A 19107-nucleotide genomic window follows, 5' to 3' on the forward strand; every position below is an offset into this window, starting at 1 on the left:
CTCGATTTCCGAAATTTATATCCATTCATGGAATTTTCATTCAAAGTTTGGGAGAAATGGAAGAAATATATAGTTTAACGAACCTAATTTTGCCTTAATTGAGATTTTAATCAATAATTGGCGGATGATTTTTCGATTTTATCAACAAAAGACACTTCTGAGAAGCGCTAAAAATTTGAACTTTAAGTAAAACGTTCGCCACGATTTAGTGGCGCTGCTTACTGCTGACAAACCGGGTAATTTTTGAATTTCAAATAACGTTTAACACTCTCAATTGAAAATTTATGTTTCCATGTTTCTGTCCGCGTTTCCGTGTTTCTGTCCATGTTTCCGTGTTTCTATCCATGTTTCCGTGTTTCTGTCCATGTTTCCGTGTTTCTATCCATGTTTCCGTGTTTCTATCCATGTTTCTATCCAAGTTTCAATTTCTTACGGGGGATTTTGTGTTTCCGCGTTTCCAGAAACATTTTTGTGTTTCCAGCTACGTTTCCCCAGGGGGTAGACACGGAGCTCTAAAAAGTGTCGCTGTTTACATTTCGTGCCACTCAGAATAAGTAACAGATGTCGCCAGGAGCGACACATAATTTTTGAATAATTTCATTTAACGAAAACACAGTGGCGTAGGTTATAAATTACACTTTTTTCTGGAATGAAAGTATATTTAAGATTGTTACCAATAAAAAAAAAATTACAAAAATCAATTCTTATTCAGTAAATTTTTCCCAAGCGTACGACTTTTTTGGGACAAAGCTAGTAATTTAGTAATTAATTTTCATGATTACTGCTACATAATTGTAATGTACATACAAACTATAAAGAAAAGAGGTGAACTTATTTTAATTAAAAACTTTATTTATATAAATTACAGCGAATTTCTATACACGTTAACTTAAAAAAAATAGTAACTTGAAAGCAATTAGATATGTAGCGAAATCATACAATTTATCAAAGGCATGTATTTCGCTAACTTCAAAATATTAAAGAACACTAAAAAGTTAAAATTTACAAATTTTTATTTAACATTAATGGTTTTTGAAAAAAAAAAAAATTAATATCATCACTTTTCAAAATACGATAAAAAACATATACGTTTGACAACACCATTGCGATGTTTTGAGTTTAAATCTGCAGATAGCTAAGAACTAAAAGCACAGAAAGATAATATTGGAAAAATCTCAAAGAATTATGAAAGTTAATTTGTGAGGTTAGCCAGTTGATGTATTATAATAATTTTTTTTTCAAATATGACAAAATTAAATCTTAATTAAACTGCAGTGCTATCCTAAAACTTTTTTGTACTAAGCAATATACTTGCTATATACATTCAATTTATTATTTATAAATTAATTTTATCTTGTAATTTTAAATTTTATTAATTCTCATATTATGAATGACCGAAAAATTAATTCAACTGTTCTGCCTGTGTAAGGAATGTGTTTTTGTTGTGCTGTCCTTTTAGAAATTCATCAATCTTGACGATCTTGACACATCATTCGAAACTTAATGTCTCTTTTTTTCTTAATGTGTATGCTTCTGCGCATCTATGATTATAATCTCCCCATGGTGATAATTTGTTCATCTCACACACTTTCCAATAACGGTCTTCATCCTGCTTCCTTTTTTCAGTTGTTCACGAAGCATTCTAGTTCCATGGTTATGTCAAGCAAATTTGAGTATACAGTCTGTACAGTTCTTCTCACTGACTCTGGTCTGATTTATCAATGGAGAACTAATTCCTGTTATAGAATTTAATGTCTGTCGAAGAACAATGAAAAAAAAGAAAGTTCATTAAAATTGGTTAATAAACGTTAAATATAGAGTCCTTTCAATTTAGATAATCGCGGTATGGTAGAGTTGAGTGGGGACTGGGGACGGATGCCAACCATCGTTATAAAAGTCTCTATCACATATACAATATACTAAAATTTCATCGAGATAGCTTCAGACTGGACGGGGGTGGTAGGGGTGGGTCTGATATCACATACTTCTATAGCCGCCCATCGACATTTAACCTTTGCTAGAAACAGCTTATAGATGTCTCTCACAATTCTCTATCTAGGAGTGGTAATACGATGGAAGGACGGACGGGACGAAACGAGACGTCCACGAAAATCGATTTTTAGCGCATATCATGTATTACTTAAATATTTATCTGACCCGACTTTTAGGATTTTTTAAAAAACATTTTTCAATTTTTTAGCTGAGATTCTTTACAATCTCAGCTTTTGTGGTCACAGGTGAAATGCAACCTCGTCAGATCGGGCCCAAATTTGGATTTACACGTATTGACGCTCATAGATCACGAATATCATATGCGCCAAAAATCGATTTTCGTGGACGTCCCGTCCGTCCGTAGTATAAACACTTCTGGAGAGAGAACGGAAAGAGATATCGACAAGCGGTTTTCGGCAGAGGTTAAATGTCGATGGGCGGCTAGAAGTAGGTGATGTCAGATCCACCCCCACCCCCTCCTGCCGCCATTTCGAAACACCCCCAATTTTTTTTTTCAATAACACAGCCCCTATGGCATCAATCGATCTCAAATTTTAGTATGTTATAACTGGGCCTACGAACTTTCGATCAATACTAAACATAAGGTGCCCCGATCCCCCTCACCCGAGCTAGAAAGGGTTAAAATTGAGCATTAAAATTAAATTAATTTCGTCAAAATTGTGCTTAAAATACGCACAGATGAAGTATAAAACGTTTAAGATTGCTCTGCAAACACAGACAGTTCAATCACAAAGCGGTTAAAATTATGCTGAATTACAGAGCTCTTTCATAAAACGGTAAATGCGCTAAAAATCACGCACAGCTTTATCATAAAACGGTAAATGCGCTTAAAATCACGCACAGTTCAATCATAAAACGGTAAATGCGCTGAAAATCATGCATAGTTCAATCATAAAACGGTAAATGCGCTTAAAATCACGCACAGTTCAATGATAAAACGATAAATGCGCTTAAAATCACGCACAGTTCAATCATAAAACGGTAAATGTGCTAAAAATCACGCACAGTTCAATAATAAAACGGTAAATGCGCTTAAAATCACGCACAGTTCAATCATAAAACGGAAAATGCGCTTAAAATCATGCACAGCTCAATCATAAAACGGTTAATGTGCTTAAAATCACGCACAGTTCAATCATAAAACGGTAAAAGCGATTAAAATCACGCACAGTTCAATCATAAAACGGTAAATTCGCTTAAAATCACGCGTAGCTCATCATAAACGGTCAAGATCACTCTTAAACCTTTTATGATTGAGCTGCGCGTGATTTTAAGTGCATTCTTAGTCGTTTTACGATTGAGTAGTGCGTGATTTTAAGCGCATTTACCGTTTTATGATTGAGCTGTGCATGATTTTAAGCGCATTTACCGTTTTATGATTGAGCTGTGCATGATTTTAAGCGCATTTACCGTTTTATGATTGAACTGTGCGTGATTTTAAGCGCATATACCGTTTTTGACTGAACTGTGCATGATTTCAAGCGCATTTACCGTTTTACGATTGAATCTCCAGCTGTGTGCTACTCCTTCCATCTCAAAAAAGTCGTACGTTTGAAAAAAAGTTGGGGATGAAGAAATGCTTTTACGGAATATTATTGTTAATACACAGTAAAAAATTGTGTGAGAAATAAGGTTGTGTATGGGAAAAGTTGTGTAATGTCATAAGCATTTTGGTTATAAATTGTAAAATTACTATCATATTTGTAGTATGATACTAACATAATGCTAGTAAAATTAAGTTTGTGTAATGAAATTTGTGTGAGAACTGTCAAAATTTCATTGTTTACTATTGCAATTTTTCTAAGATTTTAGTCATTTTTCGCATTTCTAACTGTCTAATGGTCTTCTAGAATCATTTATTGGATTCTTAAAATATGCCTCAGTCGTAAAAAATGAGGAGTAATTATGTAATAACAGAAAACAGAGGAAGCATAATGTAAATTAGAAAAATTGACGATGTAACTCTTGGCCATTTGCTTAAGAGAAGTAAAGAAGTTCGTGGCGCAGCCGGAAAACGCGAGACTATCAACGAAAAGGTTATGGGCTCAAGTCTCAGACCCTCTTCATGTTTTTTTTCCTTTTTTCTCCTTTTTCTTTGTTTAATATAGAGACTTTTCACAGATAATACACATAAACCGAATAAAATTGCTCTACAATCAAAATTATATGTAGACAGGAAGCCATTTTATAAAATTGACAATACACAACATTGCCAATACCTCACAACCATAATGCTCGTGCAAAAATTACCAACGATAGTGGTTGTAATTTTTTTACTGTGTAGTAAATATTTTAAAAGTAAATATTATTGTTAATAGTAAATATTTCAGTGAAAATATTGAGGTCCACCCACGATTGTAAGATACGGAATTGCTATCTTAAAGATATCTTTTTTTCACAATTTTCTTTTTTTACAAGCTTGTACTAAATCTTTTGCAAATGTTTTCTCAGTAGGACAAGGTGGGGCTACTCGTTATACGATTTTTTTTGCATATTTCAAATGGAAGCTGGTTTTTAACATGGTTTTTAACATGCAGTGTATCTTGGTTTTCAAGAAATAAATTTAAGCTTCAGAGAAATATTAAAATTTTTGTAAAAAGACAGTTTTAAAGCGGTTTCTTCTCTAAAAACCGGTTTTAAAACCGCCTCCAAGATAGGGCTGTTAACTGTTTTTTTTTTTTAACCGGCTAACTATTGTTGGAATCACTATTTGATAGTTCTTTTCGTTATACCACAACAATGCCTCTCACAAAAAAAGCAAAACAAAACTAATCTTTCTTTTTTCTCCACGTTCTGTAATCTGGGTGTTAAATGGTTTGAGATATAGGCTTGGTGTCTTCGAACGACCCCCCACCCCCCGTAAGTTAACTTGAGGATTATTAATATGCCTCTACCTTTCTTTCGCTCCTCCCGTTCCCCTGGAAAAAATCACACGATGTGTTTTCGAGCAATCCCAAAAATAACGTAACTGCTGAGGGGAAGGAGAGGGGGGGATATGAGGGGCATGTTACTGGACCCAGGATCGACTTATGGGAGGGCCCGAAGGTCCTGAGTCTCCATCTCTAATCATTTGGCACTTAAATTTTACTGAAGATATTCAAAATAAAAAAAGTCTTAATAACTTCCTTTTCTTATCTTACCATCGTGGGTGGACCTCCATATTACCTGTGAAGATGTAGAATAGTATGTACATAAGATATTTACAATAAACAAAATTTTTACTTAACGCCGTCTCTTCATAGTGATTTCCTTCCAAACGCACGACTTTTTTTGGGATAAGAATTTTTCTCAAACGTACGTTTTTTTTTGGACGGAGGGAGTATTTATTAAATATTTAAGCTTAAAAATGACGAATTTTTAGATTCTGATATAGAAAAATGATTTTATTATTTTTTTATACTTCTAATTTTTTTAGGCAAAACCTTTTCGAAAAACAAACTACAATATTCATACAACTCATACATAATATTTTTCATTAGATTGAAAATTATTATTCATCGGTATTGTCAGAAAATTGATTTAATTTTTAGGGCTTTTTGACCCTATCGCTCAAAAATGCACTGAATCAGATTCTGTTTAAAGTCAGATGTAAGATGTTTCATTGATTTTGATTATCGGTTAAATTTTTATTGTTGATTTTCGGTCCGTAAAAAATGTCTCGTCGTCAAAGGATTAAGCTGTACGCATTTTGAGAATATCTTGAAGTGTTTTTTTTTAATTTGTTGCTTGAGCTGTAATATGAACCATTGTATGCTCACGATGTGGGTATCTTGAGAATGTTTTGGAACTGAAACTTACTATCTCATACCATTTGAGCTCCTAAACTATTAAAAATCATTGGATTATAGATATTATTCTCTTTAATTTCGAGCAATTAAAATAGAAGAATTAATAGAATAGTAAAATAGTGAAATTGCCCAAAAACTCCAAAAGTACGAAACAAGTATATATTGAAGGGAATGCGTTCCTAGGCGTTCTGCAAGCGACTTAGCAGATTCTTTTAATACGAGACACAACAATGATTACATTTTACTAATAAATAACTCAACTCAATACAATTTATTAATTATTGCAATTCTTACCTTTGGAACGGCCCCCTTTTTAAAATATTTTTCATTTTCTTCCCATGCTTTTGCGGATCAAAATCTTTTCCTCAAACTGCAAAATCACATACGGTTGCTTTTTAAGATATTTCCTTCAATTTCCAAGTGGTGCTTCCACACTTTCTGAAATTTAATCAGATCGGAAACTGTAAATATAACAAAATTTTAGTAAATATAAGTTCCACTACTCATTTTAATTAAGTTTAATCGAAAGGAAAAGACAGTAGAAATTTTTAAACGAATTTTGCTAAAGCGCCCTTCTACGCCACTGGTCAAACGTTCTCATTTTTCACCACAAAGAGATGCATTCACATTTTAGCCAAAAAATGCGTGAAATCGAGTTGTTACACGCAGTTTGAAATCACAGACGCATGGATTATGAAATTGGCTTCCTTATAGTACATAAATTGCTTAGCCAAAGTAAAGAAAACGTGCGTGTAACAACTTTAAATGAGACTCCCACCACCTTCAAACACTCACCTGTAGAAAGACAATTTTAAGGGATTGTTTCTAAATTTCCTCCTGCAGTATTCCTCCAGACAGTCCATCATTGCATCCACGACACGCACCTTATTGTTTTTTCACTAAATTTGCACGATATTATTAAAAACAGATTCGCAAACATTTTCGCGCAAAACTCCAACTGACGTTTCTTGCTTGCTCCCATTGACGCGAAATTTCAATTTCGCAGACTAGCCGCAATTTATGGCGCTGTCTCAAAAATAGCGCCAATACAGTAGACTCTCTCAAATTCGGGCATATGGGACCGAAATGTCAGCCGTATTAGACAGAAATTCGGGCGAAAAACTTTTTGAAATGCAACGATTTTTTATTCATGTCCATATAGATATTGAGTTTACACACTCATATATAACGTAAATTGCATGAAAATCCCTCAATAATGTAAAATCACATCAAAACTAAGACAAACCATGCCAAATTTGAGCATATTTGATTCATTTGATAATCATAATCAAACTTGAAAAATGACAACAAACTTTTTTCAAATGTAACCGCTGCCCGAATTAAAAAGTAGCCCGATCTTAAGAGAGCCGAATTTGCGAGAGTCTACTGTACCAGAATTTCAAATATATTTGTACTGCGTGACGCCTCCCTGCGTTTCCCCGTTTCCAAGCATGTTTCTCTTGTTTCCAGTAATGTTTCCTCGTTTCTGAAACCGTTTCTCGGCCAAATGGCTTGTGTTTCTCCAATGAGTAACCCCTCGCTGCTTACCATAAAAAAAGAAGTCGGTTGTTGTCAAAATGGCGAAAAGTCAATGGAAAAATATTTTCGTTGTGCATTGCTTTTAGTTTTCAGCTTTTTTTATTAATTTATTCTGAATGTTGCAGTGTTTTTTTTTTTGAGAATTTTTCATATTGTTAATACCCTCTTTATAATTAAGATCTGTGGTGAATGCCCAAAATAACTTCAATGGGAGAGAAAAAGAGGTGAATCTTAAAGAAGCATCTTTTTTCTCGCTTCTTGTTTTTTTCCTTTTTAAATCTTTATTTTGTTTTGTTATTTTTCTTTTAATTCTTTTTCTCTTCAAAAATTGTCTTTTTAAAAAAATTCTGACGTTTCTGCTTTTTGTGATTAAATAAATATGCTATTCTGATTTGTAGCATGGTTGGTATTGGTATATATTTTACAGGTTTTTTTTGTGGGTTTTTATACTTTGTGTTTTTATACGTGTAATTTGAAGAATTTTTTATGAGTGTAAAGCCGATCCGGTTCCCAAATGTTTCTGTTCTAAAAAAAAACCGCGAATCGGGAAAGTTTGACGTCCGTTAATCAATTTTGACATTTTAAAGGTTTTTTAAGTACTAAAAAGTTTCTGTGGTCGCAGAACTATTTTCCTTTTCCATTTTCTCAGTTTTTCTCTCAATTTTTGCAACTGCCCATGGTGAAAATGAGATAATTGTACAAAAAGGTGAGCATAGACATCCGGTGAACTAAAAACAAACCGCTGACTTGTGAAATATCAGGAGAAAATTGCAATTAAAAATACGAAGGTCACTACTACTTTTGCCCACTTCCTGTAATTGCAAAAGATGCACAATTAATGCAATTTTCTGCACATTTTGGAGGAGTCTTTAGTGGTTTCTGTACGCGTTTTTGTGTGGTTAGATGCCGGAGTGTTTTTCTTTTGGTGCATGTGAACGTACAAGTGAAACGGCAGTAAAAAAAAATTGATTTTCTGTCTTTCTTCAGATGAAAACACAGCAAATACAAGGTGGCTACGATGATGGGAGATATATCGAATCTGCTGGAAAGATCTCATCGCTCCACACGGGATTACACCCTCGTCAGTCCTGGCAGCAGCTCAGAGGACGATGGCGATGATGCAGTGATCTTTGACGGCGTTTCACGGACACGTCCAAAACGTAAATGCTACACGCATTGCGGTGTCATCCTTATTGTACTCCTCTTTTTGCTGTTTCTCGTCTACATCCCCCTTTTCCGCAACATCCAGAACCGAATAGGTAATTTTTTTTGTTTTTTCAAGAAAGTTCAATGTTGAGCATGATTCAATTTCAATTTTTGGGTATTAATCTGCATGGAAACTGTACGAGAAATGGTAAATAATTGTCTGATTCGTCTTTATTTTCTCTGGCTTTAATCCTCTACAATCATTTCTGCAGTTCATTTCCTGTAGAAAATTTATGCACTTTGCCTCGGTGAATGCAAAAACAGGATAAATCTAAGAATTCCTTGCTTTTGTTACCTCACTAGCTAGCCCCGTCATAATCTCTTTCTTTTCTTCTTTCAGTGAGTATCCCGGGATGGAGCTACAATACATCTCGCGATACTGCAGATTACGTCTTTCCCCATCTCAATACATCCCTCATCGAGCCCAACACCTTTGACATGGATAATGGAGTTTTTCTTCTCATTGTCGTGTGTTCAGCTGCCCACAATTTCTATGCCAGGTAAGAATTCATGTTCATGATTGAGAATTCATCCCTAATTGCTCCACATTCCCACAAATTTAACATTTAAAACGGGATTTCCGGAAATTCTCACGACATTTGAATTGTTTTCTATGACTAGAAACCTGTTAAAGTTTTAAGTTTACTTCTCGTGACTAAGGGGTGAATAATTGAAAATTTTGACTAACACACTATTTTTGTTCCTTATCAAAAAATGACTAAACGACACGCATTTTGTGTGTTTGTTTACTGAATATTTCACTACTTATTTAATAGCACACGACTCATAAGAATTTTTGTTGTGTAGGAAAAAGATCAATCATGCGAAAATATTTATCTTTTCATTACACGTTTCTCACGTGTTTTTCAGTGCATTGATGTTCACGCACAAAAAGAACATTTTCGCCCCAATTTTTATTTAATTAATTAGAAAAGGTGTTTGATTTATTTTGTAACTGATATTTGCTCTATTATTTGTGGAAAGACAGATATTGTTATTAGTATTTTAGATATTTTTTTCATAAAATTATAATAAGAATAATAAGAAACACATTATACAGTACACCGAATGCCAAGCTGACCAAAATGATTGCAGAGTAGTGCATTATGATCTTCATACTTTGCTCTTGGAATTGAACTCTGACCTAACTCTTTTTTCTTCGAAAACTTTTTTTTCTTTTAAAAGAATCGCCAATGTATGCTGCCAATGACATTAAGATCTCCTTTATTTAAGTTTTCAATGTTAAATTTCTTAAAATATTTTTTTGTTCATCTAATATTGTTTTTTACAATTTTTGATTTATTTAAAGAAATGTCCAATCCTCTATGCAAACATTTTGGTGATGTAGGAGAAATTTTCTTTATATCCTCTCTTTTGTACATTTCTCAGCCATTTTGGATAATGTTAACTTCAACTTTCAATCTTTAATCAATTTCAAATATCAATTCAAAACGGTTTCAACCGGTAATGCGATTACATAATTTACGAAAATTTTGATAACATTTTCGAAATTTTCATCTTATTATGTGAAATAATTTTTTTTTCTTGAAACACCATAAAATAATATCATAAGAATTTACAAAAGAATCAAGTAAAATTATATTGGGTCGAATAGGGATTCCATTTGAAACTTTGAAATGTAAACTAATCGCATTTTTAACCGGTTCATTACCGATAAGTAATTTTAATCCTAAAATCAGGGGTCTCTCAACATTCATTTTTCTATACATTTTTGCATAGACACACTGAAACCTAATTTGAAGTTTTTTCTTAAAGAGAATTGACTTGTCAGTCTGATATAATTTCGGAAGTCTGCGTTATTGTGCTATTTCAATGAAAAAATGAACATGTTTTTTAGCACATTACTGTTCTCAAGTACTAAAAAGACCATGACTGTTCTCACATGTTATTTCAATTAATGTCAGTTGGCATTGTGATCGGGAATGAAAGCTTTCAACAAGATTAATTTAATGTTTTCACTTTCATAGTATTTTCTAAATTTTCTTTATCTTGATTGACAAGATGTAAGATTCTTCCCTCTACACAAAAACTTCATATTTTCCCCAGTCCTCGTCGTGTTTCAAAATCACGAAATAGTCATGACAGGAACCGACACAAAAGAAAAGTTCAACCGAAATCCTAATTCGAATATTCCCTCCGAGCAAGTTTTCATCCGATCACAGTGCCATCTAACATTCAGTCAGTGGAGTAACCTGTCATATCAGCTTTGTGGCGTGATGCAGTTGGCAACTTTAGCCTCAACCGCGGATTTTCGCAGGTTTTTCATGAGTTTTTCCGTGAATTCTCAGTGGTGAAAAGTCGGCGAGCAGCATCAATATTCTCTACTCATTATTTTTCTTGAAATGACGTATGGGAACAGACGTGGTCTTTTTTAGTACTTGAGGACTGTAATGTGCTAAAAAAAAACAGTCACTTTTTCATTGGAATAGCACCATTAAAAGCTATTTAAAAATACATATTTAATAATGTTCGTTGAAGCACTATGAGCAAATTTGTTGAAGTCGCGGTGCAATATCTGCAAAATTTTTACAAGGAAAAGTGAAAAATAGCTTCTTTTTTTATTAGGCTTGATGGGCCCCTGCCTAAAATCAATTCTATTACTCTTAAAACTATTTTGGGGGGTCTTTTGATTGATGATTTATGAATCGGTTTAAATCGGTTGAGAACCGGTAAACAGTAAATGATACGAATTTCTTTTGAGGTCTAAGTCACATCTAAGTCACGGGTTCTAGCACTTCGTAAAGCCTAAGACGCTTTGCCACCCCTTTTTTATGTAATCGCCGTCCAAATTAAAAAGTAATTCGATCTTAAAAGCATCAAATATTTGATTTTTTATATTTACATTGAACTATCATCCTGTCTTATCCTATTCTATCATAGTCTATCATCCTAGCATTGAACTTCCTTACCTTAATATATATAATAGTATTAAAAAATCACGCCCAATTTAAGAGTAATGCAAAACTAAATGAGTGATCAGAGGAATAAAGATCCTTAAAATCACCCCAATGGAAAGTTATCTTTTTTATATGGACACTGGTGAAAATGAAAGGATCATCGGCGATCCTTTGAAAGGTTTGAAAGTATCCATTAAAGTATCCAGATTTTTGAAAAAACGGAAAGGGGGTACTCACTTTAGGATTTTCTATTTTTTGGTGAAAAAAAACTACCCCCTTTCCGATTCTCAATTTTTTGAAAAAAACGGAAAATGTACCCCATTTCCGATTTTCGATTTAAAAAAAAAACAAAACGGTGAGGGTTTACCCCTTTCCGATTTTCAATTTTTTTGAAAAAAAGAAAAAAAATCGAAAATCGGAATCGGATTTTCAATTTTTTTGAAAAAAAGAAAAAAAATCGAAAATCGGAAGGGAGGTACCCATTCCGTTTTGTTTTTTTTTTTCAAAAAGTCGAAAATTCCGTTTTTTTTCAAAAAATCGGAAATCGAAAAGGAGGCACCCTTTTACCTGTATTGACACTTATTTAACTTCGGAATAAACGAATGAAAACAATGAAAAAGTTGTCTTTGGTGTTCGCTCTCAGATCAGAGAAATATGATATCAGTATAATAAGTTCCTGATAAAACATAATCTAACGTGATAAATGTGCATATAAAATTTCAAGAGACACTAGCTAGTGATCCTTTCAAAGGATCAAATATGATCCATCCTTTTGAAAACGATTAAATATGATCCAATTTGATCATTTTATTTTTACCAAGGTGGAGCTATTTGAAGCCAGCTCCTTTGCTCAGCTCTCAGTCAGAGTCGATAGGGAAAAGTTATTTAGACCGAAATCTTCTCCACAGGGATCAGTTTCTTCTAAAAGGAGATCGGTCTCTACTTTTAAGGTATTTCGTGTAACAGTTTGTAAATGCAGGGAAATTCCCTTACGTGTTTGTATGTAAAAGTGAGTTACATGCCAAGGGGATGCTTAAAATAATAAGCTGTATTAGTTGGGTGTGAGTCAAATCGATCCAGCTAAGAGAGTAATATTTTTGATTAAATGAAAAATTATGTAATGATGTAATGGACGTGACATAAAACCACTTCTCCAGCAAATTCCCAAATTAATTTATCATTTTCTGAGCTTTTAATAACCATAATTTATTAGATTTTGTAAGAGTTCTTACAGGAGGAGTGGTGCATGGCTAATAGTTGACCATAATTAAGTTTTTAGAATGTTAGTTTTGCCTTCTAGAAAATATTGATTAAAAAAATTATATTATTGTTACGACATTCAACAGTTTTCTCAATATTCAATTCTATCCTGTAAAATTGAAGAAAAAAACTTTAAACAATATTGTGTCCAAGTGCTCTTTCCCACGCTCACCAATTGATTTAAAAATCTATATAAATTATCCCAGGCAGACGATCAGAGAGACATGGGGCAATACTAGTGAATTCAACTACCCGTATTTCCCGCGAATACACAGGAATTTCCAGGGAAAATATTTGCGGGCGAATGTTACTCGTTGGCGGGACTTCTTCTACGAAGATGTTGCGTCTCAATCTAGTCATGTGTCCGTGGAAAATGCCACGGAGTCTGAGGTGGTGCATCCGGTGCGCTTGAAGGTGATTTTTCTGCTTGGTCAGACACCTAGTAATGAAACTCAAAGTCAGATTGTAGCTGAGAGTGATCAATTTGGGGATATTGTACAGGAGAGTTTTCTGGATAGCTATAATAATCTCACCCTTAAGTCTGTGATGCTGCTGAAGTGGGTGACTAACAATTGTTTGGATCGTGTGAGATTTATCATGAAATGCGATGATGATGTATTTGTCAATGTGCCCAATTTACTGCACATTCTACTGGGTGGAATTGTACCAGTGTACAATGATACTCTGTCATTTTATGATCTCACAAATCTAATGGCCACGAGGAAGAAGACAGCAATTGTGGAGCCTAAAAGATTACTCATGGGATTCCTTTTCTGTCGAGCAAAGCCCATTGCAGATGTTACCAGCAAATGGTATTCGCCCATTTACATGTACAGCGGAACGACGTATCCGAATTATTTGTCTGGAACTGGGTAAGATGATTGCTTTACATTTTGTTTCAGGATGGCTCGTGTAAAAGATAAATTGCACTTATGATAGTGTAATGGCACAACTAATTTTTGCAAGTTTCCGAAAGGAGAAATAAAAACAGTTAGTTGTCGATTTCATAAATTGAGGGTGTAATTAAACACCACAGTGAAATTCAATAAATTTGATTTGTTTACTTTTGACGACAGAAAATTTCTGGTTGACCTAAAGAAGATCTGAACCCAAAACATTTTTGGATTAAAGATTAAGTTGAGATGTTTATAGTCTATAGTTCAACACTTTGCATGTTATTTGCTGGACACACTTACGACTTAAGTTAAGTCGAGAGAAGTCTTAACGTGACTACAATCAAAATAATGATTAGATTACATTTCCATCAGCTTCCCACTAACTAATCCGTTAAGAAGTGATATAAAATTTTGGAAGAATACTACGCAGTGAAGAAGTAGAAGTTTTATCGAAAAAGTTAGTCAAGCGGTTAAAAATTAATGTTTCTGAAATCATGGGTTAGCTTCAGTTTTTATTTTAATTTTAGTGTCCTTTCTAGTATTTCAAGTTTTTCGAGAAATTAAGCCATATGGCTAAGTCTTAGATTTGAAGCCTGTGTATACAGAGAAATTTACTTTGTAAAATTGTAAATTATTTTTGAATTCCTACTGGGGACTTATAAAATGCTCGTAAAGCGTAGAACTTTTTAAAAAGTCAGTAAAGGTTTGTATTTTTTCATTAATATTGTTCATAACATGATCACCTAATGATAATTTTTTGTTCTTTTACAAATATTTGTTCGTGCATTTTTGTCTGGCAAACATTTACGAATAAACGTTTATAAAGGAACAGAAAACGTTCGTTAAGTGATCATTTAACGAACAATGTTTGTGAAAAAGTATAAACTTTTACGAACTTTTTAGTGAGTTATTTTATTTACGAGAATATTATAAGTCCCCAGTAGAAGTTCATAAACATTTACGAACAATTTTACGAGAAATATTTTTTTTATATCAATCACTACAGATTATCAATAAAAAGATATTCCCCTATAAAAGTTGTGTATGCCAGTGTTAAAGCGCCTTGATTTCGGGGCAGATCTGGACAATGTAGCTTAATCAAATTGAGAATATTTGCCTTCCTGAAATGTCACAGGATCAACAGACGCGGGCTGCTAACCTATGTGCCCTAAGCCCACAATCCCGATAGGTATAAATAGAGCGGTCTTCGGACAAGAGTCTAGCCCAGTTCCCGAAAGTTTCAGTATCCTAAATATCAATTATTTTTATTAGTTTTTCAGAATTTAATAAATCATTTGCCTTTAATAATACAATCCTAAGTCATAATTTTCCAAAAAAAATCTTGACTTACAAGAAATTAGAGAAGTTAAGCCACATAGCTAAGTCTCAAATCTAAAGCCTGTAAAATTGAAAATGCTTTAATGAAATAGATATCTTTCCTTGGAAATCACAATTTACAATTGCTTATTCATTGCAAACGCCATTAAGCGGTGTATCGTTTACAACGAATGAAAGACACAAGGGATATGTAGTTTTAGTGTAGTTGCTGATCATCGAATTGACGAAATGTCAAAATTTCGTCAAAAATACAATTTTTGACGAAAACTACTTCCGATGTGTAGAGGCCATTGTACAAAATTACCCAAACTAGAAATTTTGAGCATCATCTGAGTACTAATTAGCGTGCACATTCAGTGTGCTGTACATTATTTTAAAAAAAGAATTATTTAATATGAAAAACAGCTAGCTTAAATTTGTGTATCCGTTCCATAGTATTCTTCTATGGTTTTATTTTATCTTACATGGCGTCAACACAGATTTCTGAAAAAAAAATTGTCAAAATTAGCAAGACAAGTTTGTCAAAAGGATGTTCTTCCATACAGAATATGGAAAAGGGTTGTCAAATAGGCGGCCAACTGGATTTTGTTAAACAAAAGCTTGTCAAAAAGATGTTTTTCCATATGAAATGAAAGAAAAAGTTTTGTCAAATTGGTAAATAACATCCTTTTGACAAAATGTGAACAAAATCCATTTGTTCGTTTAATAAGTTTTTTTTTGTGAAATTTTCATTAAAAATTGTTTTTTTTACGTTTCTATCTACAATGTTAGGGGAAAATTTCTTTAAAAAAAGCATGAAGAAAATTACTCCGAACGTGTAGCGGTCTTTAGAGACAATTAAAAAACGATATGGAGTAGAAGATAGATATTTGCATGGATTTTTATCAGAATAGTGGTACATTTTTGTATCTTAAGATAATTTTAACCTTACATACACTGAGAGAAATCCGAAAAAGTTAAAATAACATTCCAGAAATGTTAATTTTACCCTGCAATATTGATCCAAATTCGGTGTAAATATTACCCTCTTTAGGTGTATTAGGTGTTAAACGTATCCTTTTTCATGTCAATTTTACTCTTGATAAGGTGTAAATTTAACATTAAAAAATGTTGATATATTTTTACACCTAAAAAGTGTTAAATTTCTGAGGAAACAATTTTAATCGCACCCTCTTTTTTTCTCAGTGTAGCTAATGAAAATAATCTCAAAACTTCCAGTTGTGCAATTACTTTTGCATAAGTGCGATTCAATGGACAAACAACTCATGGTCTACATTTTTATTTTTCTTGTTAGATATGTGATGTCTGCAGATACACTTTCCATTCTGTACAATGCTTCCTTGAAGACTCCTCTGTTCCATCTGGAGGATGTCTTTGTTACAGGTATTTGTGCCCATCAGGCGGGTCTCAAGCCACGCCACAGTCCCTTGTTTACCTACACCGTTGTAAAGAATTTGTGTGCCATTCGTGGGATGATCACGCAGCATCCACTTTCGCCAGATGACATCAAACGAGCCTATGACTTTGTCACTAATACCACAATACGCTGTCCAGGTCCTGATGTTCACTTCAACACCAAGAAAGTCCTTGGACGATCCAAATTTTGCAAGTAAGCCATGGGTGGGGATTACTTTGAGAAATTTCTTGCATGAGAAAAGAAGGTATTTTAAAAATGACTTTTACCGTTGATCCAATGCTTCGAATATTTGATATAAAAAAAGAACCTTACATTAATAAAGGAGAGAAAAGCTAGTGAAGAATTTCAATTTAGGTGATTTATGAAAATTTGCTATATTGAAAAAAAAAATAAATAAAAATGCTGAAGGAATTTTCATTGAAAATGAATGCTAGTGATATTTTTTTAATAAGATTAATAAATTATCTGACAAAGACGAAAAAAAAGACAAGAATTGGAAAGAAAGTGAATGATTTATCATTTTTTTTTAAAAAATATCTCAAAGAATAAAAATCTGAAATTTCAGATTATAATATATCAAAATGAGATATTTATTTTATTGAATTTTGAAGGGGGATTATAGAAAAATTTATTACATAAGCAATTGATTACTGATTTTTCATTGAATTTTGAATTGGTTTAACTCAAGCGCCTGGCGAATTGGCCTTTTTATATCTAGCTATTTGAAGCCAATTCCTAAATTGATTTCGGACTCAGCTCACAGTCCTCCAAGGAAAAAATTTATTTAAACAAAAATTTAGTATATTTATCCCTCCATACGGAAAAGTATCTTATAATACGGAAAAAATTCTCACTTTTTAAATATTTAGCATAACAATCACGAATGCAGAAAAATTCCCATACGCATTTGTATGTGAAAGTAAGAAATTGGCTTCAACATTGAAGGCCACTCGCCGGGGATTAGGTTTAACTCATTTGTATAGAAATTTAGGTAATGTTTTTAATCACATTTTTACATTGCATTTCCAAGCACTTAGAGCCAGTATTACTTATAAATGTTACGATCAAATCAAACGATACTCTGTAACTTCCACATACTCTGCCTTGAATACTTCTTTTTGATTTATTACTCCTTATGCTTTATAACGATAAATTCTGACCACTGGATATTTTGAAACTACGTAATATAAGTACTTTTTTTGCTTCACATTTATCTTCTGTATGTCGTTACTTTTGTTTGTTGCATAAACATGGAATTTACATTTACCTATCATTAAACATTTGAAGTTAAAGTATCTTTACTTTTGCCATGGGCGTAGTCTACCTTTAAGAAAAATTATAGCTGAGATTCTTTACAGTCTCAGCTTTTGTGGTCTCAGGTGAAATGCGACATTGTCAGATCATGCCCAAATTTTGGATTTCCACGGTTTGACACTCATAGATCACAAATATCGTATACGCTAAAAATCGTTTTTTTTCGATTTTCGTGGACGGCCGTCCGGGTCTATCGTATAACTACTTCTGGATAGAGAACGGAAAGAGATATCGATAAGTGGTTTTCGGCAAAAGTTAAATGGCAATGGGTGGCTAGAAGTAGGTGATACTAGATCCAACCCCACCGCTCCCCCTTCCGCCATTTTGGAACACCCCCAAATTTTGTTTTCTCAATAACTCAGCCCCTATAGCATGAATCCGGTTCAAATTTTAGTATGTTAAAGCTAGGCCTAAGACCTTTCAACTAAAAAAAGAACTTAATCATTTAACAGTATTTTCGGTGTTTATGAAGCGATTTCTGTGAAATTTTAGTATATTGTGTCTAAGATCGAGACTCTAATGCCGAAAATAGACTCAGGCTGATCCTAGAGAATACTCAGCTCGTAAAATTTGGCCGTAAAGGATCAGCCCAATCTATCATACACTGAGGATTTAGGATCAAGGATTAGCGTTTTCAGCGTCAATTTCTATTAAATCTTTACACTTTGATTGCTGAATGGCTTCTTAAGTGCAATATCAATGGATTTTTCGTACGGAAGGAGCACTCTGATCTTCTTTTTACTCCAATCTTAGTGCATTTTATGATTTTGCGATATTGCGTACCATTATATTTACTCTCCATGTTTTTTCACCCAATTGACGTCTCAAAAAGCACACAAAAACACCCAAAGTGAAGCTTTTTATTTTCAGCACTGGCGCTGATGTCGCTTAATCCCTGTAATTTCACTAAACCACATGAATATAGAAGATCAGTCTGATCCTCCAAATTATGGGCTGATCCGTGAGTGTATCAACACCAATCCTCATTTTTCGGGCTGATCCCTAAGCCGATCTCTGTGTCTATTTTGGGCTTAACGGTGGGTCAAAACAATCACAAATCCCACTGTACCCCAACCTTAATACGAGCTTAAGATCTGAGACTTAGCCATATGGCTTAAATCTTCTAATTCCTTCTCAAGCAGTATTTTTGTGGAAATTCTGGCTTCGGATTAGGTATTACGGGCAAATTATCCATTAGGTTTTGAAAAAAAAAAAAAAAAAATTGCTTGTTATTTAGATTTTTGAGGCTTTCGAGAACTGGGCTAAACCTCCAGTCTGAAGCCGGTATTACTATATCGAAATTGACCGGACTCCATCTCTAATGTTTATTACCCGATTTGAATGAACTTTTTTTCTTCGTTGGCCTTCTGCACTCAAACTATATAAAATAAAAAATGACCAGTGATACGCCCAGATGA

The 19107-nt window shown here is 33.6% G+C and overlaps 1 protein-coding gene and 1 long non-coding RNA gene across 2 annotated transcripts; one reads left to right on the forward strand and one right to left on the reverse strand.

The window, feature by feature from the left end:
- Nucleotides 1-498: 498 nt before the first annotated feature.
- LOC129801271 (uncharacterized) lies at nucleotides 499-6792 on the reverse strand. Its single transcript, XR_008751685.1, has 3 exons — nucleotides 6597-6792; nucleotides 6096-6262; nucleotides 499-1755 (listed from the first exon to the last, which is right to left on the reverse strand). It is a non-coding gene; the product is annotated as an uncharacterized LOC129801271 (long non-coding RNA).
- A 1118-nt stretch (nucleotides 6793-7910) lies between these two features.
- On the forward strand, nucleotides 7911-16860 carry LOC129801272 (beta-1,3-galactosyltransferase 1-like). The gene is made up of 5 exons (XM_055846155.1): nucleotides 7911-8046; nucleotides 8328-8599; nucleotides 8887-9046; nucleotides 12931-13596; nucleotides 16253-16860. Exons 2-5 carry the CDS (start codon nucleotides 8359-8361, stop codon nucleotides 16569-16571), a joined length of 1386 nt encoding a protein of 461 aa, XP_055702130.1. The 5' UTR covers nucleotides 7911-8046; nucleotides 8328-8358; the 3' UTR covers nucleotides 16572-16860.
- The last annotated feature ends 2247 nt before the right edge of the window (nucleotides 16861-19107 follow it).

This window comes from Phlebotomus papatasi, chromosome 2 (genome assembly GCF_024763615.1).
Source record: "Phlebotomus papatasi isolate M1 chromosome 2, Ppap_2.1, whole genome shotgun sequence".
Lineage (NCBI taxonomy): Eukaryota > Metazoa > Arthropoda > Insecta > Diptera > Psychodidae > Phlebotomus > Phlebotomus papatasi.

What these genes read in the sequence shown, in the direction of transcription:
- LOC129801272 (XM_055846155.1), top strand. Translation starts at nt 8,359, where the DNA reads ATGATGGGAGATATATCGAATCTGCTGGAAAGATCTCATCGCTCCACA. An exon ending in CAACATCCAGAACCGAATAG is followed by an intron (nt 8,600 to 8,886) that starts GTAATTTTTTTT and finishes TTCTTCTTTCAG; the next exon opens with TGAGTATCCCGGGATGGAGC. An exon ending in AATTATTTGTCTGGAACTGG is followed by an intron (nt 13,597 to 16,252) that starts GTAAGATGATTG and finishes TTTTCTTGTTAG; the next exon opens with ATATGTGATGTCTGCAGATA.